The sequence below is a fragment of the Notolepis coatsorum genome, assembly GCF_963971535.1.
Source record: "Notolepis coatsorum genome assembly, chromosome: 11".
Taxonomy (NCBI): domain Eukaryota; kingdom Metazoa; phylum Chordata; class Actinopteri; order Aulopiformes; family Paralepididae; genus Notolepis; species Notolepis coatsorum.
The window spans coordinates 103,765,206-103,777,202 of record NC_140175.1 but is presented as its reverse complement, the minus strand read 5'-3'; the positions used below and the strand labels follow the sequence as shown (position 1 = coordinate 103,777,202).

At 44.2% G+C, this 11,997-nt stretch overlaps 1 protein-coding gene across 2 annotated transcripts in view; it reads right to left on the bottom strand.

Annotated features, from left to right (window-relative positions):
• Window positions 1-6,266: 6,266 nt before the first annotated feature.
• The window catches only part of LOC311236536 (CUB and zona pellucida-like domain-containing protein 1), a 78,135-nt gene continuing 72,404 nt past the window's right edge, over window positions 6,267-11,997 (bottom strand). For both annotated transcript variants that reach the window (XM_084324217.1, XM_084324216.1), the window contains 4 exons: window positions 8,825-9,228; window positions 8,541-8,637; window positions 8,082-8,274; window positions 6,267-7,124 (listed from right to left, as the gene is read on the bottom strand). In XM_084324217.1, the coding sequence (XP_084180343.1) occupies window positions 6,985-7,124; window positions 8,082-8,274; window positions 8,541-8,637; window positions 8,825-9,228 (834 nt within the window). In that variant the 3' untranslated portion in view covers window positions 6,267-6,984. The remainder of the gene's footprint in view (window positions 7,125-8,081; window positions 8,275-8,540; window positions 8,638-8,824; window positions 9,229-11,997) is intronic.

Below are 11,997 nucleotides of genomic sequence, written 5' to 3'. Positions count from 1 at the left end.
ATCCTCTTAGGGGCGCTATCACGATAATGCAGTGTGCCCTGTGGCAGAACGGTGGACTATTTGTTTTGACTTTCAATGGAGTTTTATGTTAGCTCAATTCTGCATCTGCAGCCTGTAGCTTGGATTACGTTTTGCATCGCAGATTTCACCATGCAATAAGGGGATTTATCATCAGCCAATGGACATATCGATCTACCAGATGGCGATCGATAACGGGGAAATGCTCGTGGGGATCCCACCGGACCACGGTAAGATCTTTTTTACATAAAGTACATCCCGATCTGTGTTTTTTTTTTGATAGCCATCCATCCGATCGGCCTATGTGGCTAGTTAGACGAACACGGTTATTGGTAATCAATAATAAGAAACGACATCCCCCGCCCCCCCCCCCTTTCATGCATACTGTACATGCTTGGGGATTGTGCCGATCATATGCAGTTTGAGTTTTAACTGTAGCATTTGTATAACGGAAATGCCATTGGATATAACGTTATTAGCTATTAGCCCTGTATCTCAGCTTCCAGGAAATATACTAGACCAAATCCCGTATAACGCTTATATTGATACGTGATATTATACGCATTTCTTTAATCCATTTTGAAGGGACAGTTTATGGTCCCAATAGACCTATCTCAAACCCTGCCCTCTTTTCTTGATCCTCCAATCACAACTGGCGCTTACCTCGGACAAACTTATGTTTGTCCGAGGTAAGCGACAGTTGTGATTGGAGGATCAAGAAAAGAGGGCAGGGTTTGAGATAGGTCCATTGGACTCACCTAGGCAGTGAGAGCTGCCTGCATGCATATATGTGTCCCTGGTTAACTCACCCATTGTGCTTTTCCATCTACCAGGAACAGGTTGACCTCTACCCATTTTGATCTTTGATATTTGAATACTACTATTTACACCACACAGCACCACACTTCACTTTTCACTCATCCACACATTCTTTGTTCGTACAGATAATTGTTTGTTTGGTGCATTAGTACATTATTTCAGCTGGTGCGCTATTGTCACACAGAGCTGTCCAATAGGCGAAGTACTGTAAGATGCTTTTTCTGCATTCATATAACTAGAGTTATACTACATAACTATCGGTTTGTTGAACTACTTGTGTGCTATTTTGAGTCCCCCTTGGGATGTCCACTCCAGAGGATGAGGCAGGCACATTGAACACACTGTCTGACTGGATGTTTAATCTAGTTAGACTAGATAATAGCTATGTTGTTTTGCATAGAAACAGTTTTTTCTTCCAACATGGAGGACAAATTGGCATTCTAAACCGTCTGCAACAGCCCTCATCTATCGACTCCAGAATATAGGCATACCGCCTGGTGGAGATTTGTGCTCTACTGAGCGTACTCTATTAGTTAGAACAGTAGTTATTTCATAACCCTATTTATATGATTGGACACTTGCATGCAATTAGCGCACACTGAATTATGCACCTATCACTGGCCAGGGCACCCACCACCTGCAGCATACTCATAGTGTGTAGTGGTTCAGACCCCTCCTCTCCTGCTCAGACTCAGATAGTGTAGTGGTTCAGACCCCTCCTCTCCTCTCAGAATCAGATAGTGTAGTGGTTCAGACCCCTCCTCTCCTCTCAGACTCAGATAGTGTAGTGGTTCAGACCCCTCCTCTCCTCTCAGATAGTGTAGTGGTTCAGACCCCTCCTCTCCTCTCCTGCTCAGATAGTGTAGTGGTTCAGACCCCTCCTCTCCTCTCAGATAGTGTAGTGGTTCAGACCCCTCCTCTCCTCTCAGATAGTGTAATGGTTCAGACCCCTCCTCTCCTCTCCTCTCAGATAGTGTAGTGGTTCAGACCCCTCCTCTCCTCTCAGATAGTGTAATGGTTCAGACCCCTCCTCTCCTCTCCTCTCAGATAGTGTAGTGGTTCAGACCCCTCCACTCCTGCTCAGATAGTGTAGTGGTTCAGACCCCTCCTCTCCTGCTCAGATAGTGTAATGGTTCAGACCCCTCCTCTCCTCTCCTCTCAGATAGTGTAGTGGTTCAGACCCCTCCACTCCTGCTCAGATAGTGTAGTGGTTCAGACCCCTCCTCTCCTCTCCTGCTCAGATAGTGTAGTGGTTCAGACCCCTCCTCTCCTCTCCTCTCAGATAGTGTAGTGGTTCAGACCCCTCCTCTCCTCTCAGACTCAGATAGTGTAGTGGTTCAGACCCCTCCTCTCCTCTCAGATAGTGTAGTGGTTCAGACCCCTCCTCTCCTCTCCTGCTCAGATAGTGTAGTGGTTCAGATCCCTCCTCTCCTCTCAGACTCAGATAGTGTAGTGGTTCAGACCCCTCCTCTCCTCTCAGACTCAGATAGTGTAGTGGTTCAGACCCCTCCTCTCAGACTCAGATAGTGTAGTGGTTCAGACCCCTCCTCTCCTCTCAGACTCAGATAGTGTAGTGGTTCAGACCCCTCCTCTCCTCTCAGACTCAGATAGTGTAGTGGTTCAGACCCCTCCCCTCCTTTCAGACTCAGATAGTGTAGTGGTTCAGACCCCTCCTCTCCTCTCAGACTCAGATAGTGTAGTGGTTCAGACCCCTCCTCTCCTCTCCTGCTCAGATAGTGTAGTGGTTCAGACCCCTCCTCTCAGACTCAGATAGTGTAGTGGTTCAGACCCCTCCTCTCCTCTCAGACTCAGATAGTGTAGTGGTTCAGACCCCTCCTCTCCTCTCAGACTCAGATAGTGTAGTGGTTCAGACCCCTCCTCTCCTCTCCTCTCCTCTCAGATAGTGTAGTGGTTCAGACCCCTCCTCTCCTCTCAGACTCAGATAGTGTAGTGGTTCAGACCCCTCCTCTCCTGCTCAGATAGTGTAGTGGTTCAGACCCCTCCTCTCAGACTCAGATAGTGTAGTGGTTCAGACCCCTCCTCTCCTCTCAGATAGTGTAGTGGTTCAGACCCCTCCTCTCCTCTCAGACTCAGATAGTGTAGTGGTTCAGACCCCTCCTCTCCTCTCAGACTCAGATAGTGTAGTGGTTCAGACCCCTCCTCTCCTCTCCTGCTCAGATAGTGTAGTGGTTCAGACCCCTCCCCTCCTCTCCTCTCAGATAGTGTAGTGGTTCAGACCCCTCCTCTCCTCTCAGACTCAGATAGTGTAGTGGTTCAGACCCCTCCTCTCCTCTCCTGCTCAGATAGTGTAGTGGTTCAGACCCCTCCTCTCCTCTCAGACTCAGATAGTGTAGTGGTTCAGACCCCTCCTCTCCTCTCAGACTCAGATAGTGTAGTGGTTCAGACCCCTCCTCTCCTCTCAGACTCAGATAGTGTAGTGGTTCAGACCCCTCCTCTCCTCTCCTGCTCAGATAGTGTAGTGGTTCAGACCCCTCCTCTCCTCTCAGACTCAGATAGTGTAGTGGTTCAGACCCCTCCTCTCCTCTCAGACTCAGATAGTGTAGTGGTTCAGACCCCTCCTCTCCTCTCCTGCTCAGATAGTGTAGTGGTTCAGACCCCTCCTCTCCTCTCAGACTCAGATAGTGTAGTGGTTCAGACCCCTCCTCTCCTCTCAGATAGTGTAGTGGTTCAGACCCCTCCTCTCCTCTCAGATAGTGTAGTGGTTCAGACCCCTCCTCTCCTCTCAGATAGTGTAGTGGTTCAGACCCCTCCTCTCCTCTCAGATAGTGTAGTGGTTCAGACCCCTCCTCTCCTCTCAGACTCAGATAGTGTAGTGGTTCAGACCCCTCCTCTCCTCTCAGATAGTGTAGTGGTTCAGACCCCTCCTCTCCTCTCAGACTCAGATAGTGTAGTGGTTCAGACCCCTCCTCTCCTCTCAGATAGTGTAGTGGTTCAGACCCCTCCTCTCCTCTCCTCTCAGATAGTGTAGTGGTTCAGACCCCTCCTCTCCTCTCAGATAGTGTAGTGGTTCAGACCCCTCCTCTCCTCTCCTCTCAGATAGTGTAGTGGTTCAGACCCCTCCTCTCCTCTCAGACTCAGATAGTGTAGTGGTTCAGACCCCTCCTCTCCTCTCCTCTCAGATAGTGTAGTGGTTCAGACCCCTCCTCTCCTCTCAGACTCAGATAGTGTAGTGGTTCAGACCCCTCCTCTCAGACTCAGATAGTGTAGTGGTTCAGACCCCTCCTCTCCTCTCAGATAGTGTAGTGGTTCAGACCCCTCCTCTCCTCTCAGATAGTGTAGTGGTTCAGACCCCTCCTCTCCTCTCCTCTCAGATAGTGTAGTGGTTCAGACCCCTCCTCTCCTCTCCTCTCAGATAGTGTAGTGGTTCAGACCCCTCCTCTCCTCTCAGATAGTGTAGTGGTTCAGACCCCTCCTCTCAGACTCAGATAGTGTAGTGGTTCAGACCCCTCCTCTCCTCTCAGATAGTGTAGTGGTTCAGACCCCTCCTCTCCTCTCCTCTCAGATAGTGTAGTGGTTCAGACCCCTCCTCTCCTCTCAGACTCAGATAGTGTAGTGGTTCAGACCCCTCCTCTCAGACTCAGATAGTGTAGTGGTTCAGACCCCTCCTCTCAGACTCAGATAGTGTAGTGGTTCAGACCCCTCCTCTCAGACTCAGATAGTGTGGTGGTTCAGACCCCTCCTCTCCTCTCAGACTCAGATAGTGTAGTGGTTCAGACCCCTCCTCTCCTCTCAGACTCAGATAGTGTAGTGGTTCAGACCCCTCCTCTCCTCTCCTCTCAGATAGTGTAGTGGTTCAGACCCCTCCTCTCCTCTCAGACTCAGATAGTGTAGTGGTTCAGACCCCTCCTCTCCTCTCAGATAGTGTAGTGGTTCAGACCCCTCCTCTCCTCTCAGACTCAGATAGTGTAATGGTTCAGACCCCTCCTCTCCTCTCAGACTCAGATAGTGTGGTGGTTCAGACCCCTCCTCTCCTCTCCTCTCAGATAGTGTAGTGGTTCAGACCCCTCCTCTCAGACTCAGATAGTGTAGTGGTTCAGACCCCTCCTCTCCTCTCAGACTCAGATAGTGTAGTGGTTCAGACCCCTCCTCTCCTGCTCAGACTCAGATAGTGTAGTGGTTCAGACCCCTCCTCTCCTCTCAGACTCAGATAGTGTGGTGGTTCAGACCCCTCCTCTCCTCTCAGACTCAGATAGTGTAGTGGTTGAGACCCCTCCTCTCCTCTCAGACTCAGATAGTGTAGTGGTTCAGACCCCTCCTCTCCTCTCCTCTCAGATAGTGTAGTGGTTCAGACCCCTCCTCTCCTCTCAGATAGTGTAGTGGTTCAGACCCCTCCTCTCCTCTCCTCTCAGATAGTGTAGTGGTTCAGACCCCTCCTCTCCTGCTCAGATAGTGTAGTGGTTCAGACCCCTCCTCTCAGACTCAGATAGTGTAGTGGTTCAGACCCCTCCTCTCCTGCTCAGACTCAGATAGTGTAGTGGTTCAGACCCCTCCTCTCCTCTCCTCTCAGATAGTGTAGTGGTTCAGACCCCTCCTCTCCTCTCAGACTCAGATGGTGTAGTGGTTCAGACCCCTCCTCTCCTCTCAGACTCAGATGGTGTAGTGGTTCAGACCCCTCCTCTCCTCTCAGACTCAGATAGTGTAGTGGTTCAGACCCCTCCTCTCAGACTCAGATAGTGTAGTGGTTCAGACCCCTCCTCTCCTCTCAGACTCAGATAGTGTAGTGGTTCAGACCCCTCCTCTCCTCTCAGACTCAGATAGTGTAGTGGTTCAGACCCCTCCTCTCCTCTCAGACTCAGATAGTGTAGTGGTTCAGACCCCCTCCTCTCCTCTCAGACTCAGATGGTGTAGTGGTTCAGACCCCCTCCATCATGCCAGTCTTGCTCAAGATAAATTACTAAGGGGAGTGGATTATCATCTCTTTATTTACCACAAATGCATGATGTAAATGAGGCATAATATGTCAGTGGTTTATTTCAACTGTGGTGTGTGTGTGTGTGTGTGTGTGTGTGTGTGTGTGTGTGTGTGTGTGTGTGTGTGTGTGTGTGTGTGTGTGTGTGTGTGTGTGTGTGTGTGTGTGTGTGTGTGTGTGTGTGTGTGTGTGTGTGTGTGTGTGTGTGTGTGTGTGTGTGTGTGTGTGTGTGTGTGTGTGTGTGTGTGTGTGTGTGTGTGTGTGAGAGAGAGAGAGATATTGGAAGTAAGTTAACACAGGCTACATAATGTTTATTTAATTGATTGTGGCTAAATAGATGGCTTCTTTCAGTTCATATGTAAATTGTAAGGTAGTTAACCCATATAGAAGTTTAGGTGACTATCTGAGCCCAGGATTCAGCCATGAAGTGAGAATAGCATAACATATCAACCAATGAGCATAATAAGAATAATTACATTATAGATAACATTGTCCAATAAACATAGCAAGAAAATATTTTAATAAACAGAAATCCTTGATTGGCAGACACAATGTCACTGGGCCAAGTCTGCCAGCAATCACACACTCCCAAATACATTCACCCCAGGCACAGGAAGAGAGTACACAAGGCACTTGTAACTAAAATGGCTTCGGATATACTCCCAGTATAAATCAAAATAGAGATAATTGTTTAAGGTAAAGGAATACACAACTTATTTCCTGTCTCTTTCAGATGTAAAACCTGAGATGGTTTCCACTGCCTACCCGCCCCCCTCCCTCACTAATCCTATGTGAGAGCCCCAACATCAGCCAACCACCTTGGCACAAATAAAAGACATATATGGGCACATATATATGTATAATATGATTAGCATAACCGTTTTAAAGACAAAGAAACACCCACATTTCATTTACACAGGTTTACATAGGTAATAATGAAGCATCATTGATTGTCATTGTTGCAAAAGTTACAGGTTGAAACGACTGATTATAGATTTAAACATATCATTGATTACAAGTAATTTACTGAACTAATTTACTAAACTCCTTCTAACCATACAAAGTGTCATTGCTTGCTAAAATTATACATGGTTTAGTCTTGTGTGGTCATACCTCTCAAATGTATGTCAAGAAACACAATTACTGATTGTTAATCAAATCTGACAATAGTATCTGAGAATGTTTCCCATCAAATTATTCCTCAAACGTAAACCATCCTATTTATTTTCAACTGATGGCATAGGTTGATATTTGACACTTGACATCTTGGTTTTGTAGATGACCACTGCACATATCATGCCAACAGCAGCTAGAAGACATCCAGCCATGAATACCAGGTTCATGTTCAAATTGGTCACTAGAGGAAAGAAAAACACAAGTTCAGCTCAGCATCGTCAGAGGTCTTGAGAGCCAAGCAAAGCTAGTAAACACCCATTTTATTCTTGTTTCTAATTCCTGGTGTCCATAAGACAAGGTTTACGATTACCTGTGGTTTCATTTTATTCTTGTTTCTAATTCCTGGTGTCCATAAGCAGTGATGCTACAGATTACTTGTAAAAATAATCTGATTACTGATTACTCATTTAAAAAGTAATCTAGTTACTTTACTGATTACTTGATTATCAAAGTAACTAGGTTACGAAGTCGTCGTCGTCATCCCTGCTGCTGCCACAACATAAGAATGACAACAGTTTCTTTTTTAAAATAATGCTTTATTGAAAGTGCATAATGTCATAAATCATGATTGGCTGCTCAGACAGGTCATCATGAGATGTCATCAGCCATCAGTTGCCATCAGTTGCCATCCGCAAGTCACGCGTAACATGAATATCTCTCTCTCACTCTCACTCTCTCTCAAGTAGCCAAATGACACTATAAAACTAACTGGATAGTTGATTTAACTTCATGCTGAAGCCATTCTAAAATCAGCTATAAACGTAAACATGTGTGTGAGGCTGTGAGCGTGCATGCGTGCACGAGCGCACGTCCCATCTCTGGTCTAGCTGACTGTACCCCTGGCTCTCTTATCATCAGCATTATGAGATAGTAACGCACAGCCACTTACTTAATCAGATTACTGGCTTGTAAAAAGTAACAAGTTAGATGACTATTTACTGAAAAAGTTATCAGATTAGAGTAACTAGTTACTGGCATCACTGTCCATAAAACAAGGTTTACAATGACCTGTGGTTTCATTTAATTCTTGTTTATAATTCCTGCATGGTGTCCATAAAACAAGGTTTACAATTACCTGTGGTTTCATTTTATTCTTGTTTCTAATTCCTGGTGTCCATAAGACAAGGTTTACAATTACCTGTGGTTGCAGACGTCTTTCTCAGGCGCAGGGGACCCTGGGAAATGAAGTGGCTTGTAGTCTGGATGGCGGCCGCTCTCTTGCCACGATGATGATGCCGACCATTAGGAGAAGGAGAGCTGGTGCATCCCTGAGAGCACCTGGAGTTGGGCTCCCCAGCTTCACACACCATGACCGTACAGCTGATGTAAACCTTTAGTGGGCGTCGGTAAACCATCAGACTCACAGTAAATGCAGAAGGACTCTCTGAATTTTATTTCAAAGATAGATTTACATTTTATAAAAGCAGAGTTGAGGGCAGACCACACAAAGAAAAACTTCAAGCTGAAATCATTAGATTGAGCAATCATAGATATCACAGCATATAGGCTATTTGGTAGCATGATGGATAGATTTTAACTAAAATTACAATTTCTATGTAGTAATTTGCTCCATCATATCTACAGAAAATGTATTTACCTGGTCATACAATCCAATGAATTTGAAGGCCTCCATTCCGAACCTGAAATATTTCGGGCTGGACGGATAGACTTCAACCGTCTGGTCGATGATACACCTGGTAAAAGGAAAACAAAATTCATATTGGATGTTCAGTCCTTAGAATTGGTTTTACTTACACAAAACAGTTGAAAGAAAGATGTTAGCCTAAATAACGAGTCTATTAGGGACATTCTAACCTAACAACATGACACTGACTTTCATAAACAAAACAGTAGTCCATCAGTTACTGTATCTATATTTACCCATTTTCTATGATGGGGTAGACTGGCGAGTAGTTGGGAGTATCATATGGTGCAGCACTGCAGGACTCCACAAACAGCTCGGTTTCGTTGAGTGTAGACGTGGCATCTATCTCCATGTAAATCTTTTCCCCCACATCAAACTCCAATGGGTAGTAACTGGGATCAATTATTGGGCTAAAATGGTTGTTGCGGAAGAACTCGAACTGGTAGGTGAATGTACCAAAGCCTTTCTCCTTGAACGTGACATTGCTCCTGTGCACGGAGAAACTCAAGGACACATTTTCCCGCTTGCTGTACTGGCAGCAGAACTTCACTTCCACATGGTGTCCCCTGGTGATGATTTCATTGATGTTGTTGTCAATGCTGGTGATTTCATTCTTGAAGTGAAGGCTATCGTCATCCTCCTGCAATGAAAGAAGTTATTCACGTAAGCAGTGCTTATGGTGACACTGCTGCTGAACAGAGCAACGCTAATCGTAGCTGCCATGTTGTCCCAGGCCCTGGGCCTAGCAAGTTCTTCTAATGGCCCATAGACTTTATTTTTTTTAACCTTTATTTACCCAGGGTAGGTTCGCTGAGCACAGATGCTCTTTTTCAGGAACGCCCTGCTTCACATTCACACAGTTCCATTCACACCTGGGAGCTGCCCAGTACAACCACAGTCTGCCACCATTGGCCACTGAGCAACTCCACTGGAGCAGTTGGGGGTTAAGTGCCTTGCTCAAGGACACTTCAGCGGTTGGTGTTAAGGGGATAGGAGAGAGTTATTAATTCACTTCACCAGCCCAGATTTTTTCCTGCCGGTCCGGGGGATCGAACCAGCGACCTTCCGGTCACAACCCGCTTATTTTTTTTATTTTCTTTCTTTATTTTTTAATTTTTTTTCCCCTCCTTTTTCCTCCGATTTTCTCCCATCCCAATGTTAGTCGTTATGCCAATTCCCAATCCCCTTCCTGGTCGCTGCGCACTTACCCCCCACAGTCGGTCTGGGAGAGTGGAGGCTATCACGATCACGTGCTTCCTCCGACACACGTCTAGCCAATCAACCGCTTCTTTTCACCTGGCAGCGCGGATTCTCACTGAGAGGGCGTAGCGTGTGGAAGGATCACACTATCCCACTTAGATCCTATCCGCACTTAGCAAGCGCCCCGACCGAACTGTAGGAGTCGCTGTTTACAACGACCCGGACCCACCCCGCCAGCTTCTCCCACCCTCTAATACTGCCAATTGTATTAGTGTGAATGGCCAGCCAAGCTGGTGACAACCCCGGAGCTGTGAGCTGGATTCGAACAGGCGAATCCTAGCGTCTCCAGGGTTGGTGACGAACGCAATCTCCGCTACGCCACCTGACCGCCCCCACAACCCGCTTCTTTTAACCATTAGGCCACCGCTGCCCCCATAGGCATAGGCATTATCGCAGGCAGCCCTGACTAAGTTGAAACCACAAAGACCTATCTGAACGCTATGATCCTACCAGGTACCACCCCCCCGCTGAATTAATTTGTGCAGTCTCGCTCTGAGTCACTGAGCAGAGCCTCTATGTCCACCTCTAGGGGTGACTGCAGTGTTCCAAGACAAGGCTCCGCTTTTGCTCAAACTTTCTTTTCATATAAAGCCATCAAAGAACAGGCTCCCAGACAAAAAAAACCCATCACTTTCATTGTTTTTCTTGTGAGTTCAAAAACAGTATTCTGGGTGTAACGGAGTTGATTGTGATTCCACTTGCCAAGGTAACTAATAACCAATAGAATAGTGTTTACTTTGTTCTAAGGATTCTCATTGGCTGGTCGGCGTTTCCTTGTGAGCTACTACACCAGTGTTTACGTTAGTGGTATCATTACAAGAGGAATACTGGATGTTATTATGATCATTACACAATAATTATCCAATCCACGTTTGTCTATTATCCACCATGGACCTCACTTCCGGCTACTACAATGTCGATATGCACGAAGATAACCTCTCTTTGCTCAGACATTTAAATGAAACATCAGGGATATCCTGACACAAACTCTTATGCACTGTAATTTAGTTAAGAGCGATGCACTGCTCTGTTGTTCTATAAAGTGTTGAGAGCGATGCACTGTTGTTAAGTTGAGAGCGACGCACTGCTCTGTTGTTCTATAAAGTCATTTAGAACTGAACTTTGTAAAGAAACTCAAAGTGTTATGAGCGATACATTGCTCTATTGTAAATGTAATTGTATATTTTGTATTGAACTATTTTGTCACACTGTTTTACTGATGTCTATTCTATTTTATTATTTTTAGTATTGCCTATTTTTTAACTGAATCAAACCACACTTTTTTACTCGGTCTATTCTATTTTATTATTTGTATTACTGAATGAAACCGTAAACAAGAGAGGCCTATTGGGATGTTAGATCCTAAATGTAAATGTGAAAAACTGTGATTTACCTTACATTGCTACCTCTTTTATCTTTTTTATGCTCGCTTATGCCTGTATTTTTTTACTGCTGTGAAGCACTTTGAACTGCAATTTCTGTATGAAAAGTGTTATTATTATTATTATTATTATTATTATTATTATTATTATTATTATTATTATTATTATTATTATTATTATTATTATTATTATTATTATTATTATTATTATTATTATTATTATTATTATTATTATTATTATTATTATTATTATTATTATTATTATTATTATTATTATTATTATTATTATTATTATTATTATTATTATTATTATTATTATTATTATTATTATTATTATTATTATTATTATTATTATTATTATTATTATTATTATTATTATTATTATTATTATTATTATTATTATTATTATTATTATTATTATTATTATTATTATTATTATTATTATGCTTGAGTAAGTAAATCGTAATGAACCAAAGGAGAATATAAATTATTATTATAATAAATTCTTTCTTTGACGGTGAATAATACCATGTTCAAGTTCAGTTTAGACATATGTACAATGTTCGATGCAGAATAGACGTAGTTACCATACAATATACAATACTGTGCAGTGTACTAATATACAATACTATATAGTGCAAGGCAGAAATGGAGAAATGGGACGAGGTGCAATTTAGGTACAATTCACAGTAGGTGTACGAGTTGTAGTGCAAATCCTTTATCAATAAATATAAAGTGTAAGTGTGTTTGTGTGATCTAAAGTGTGGA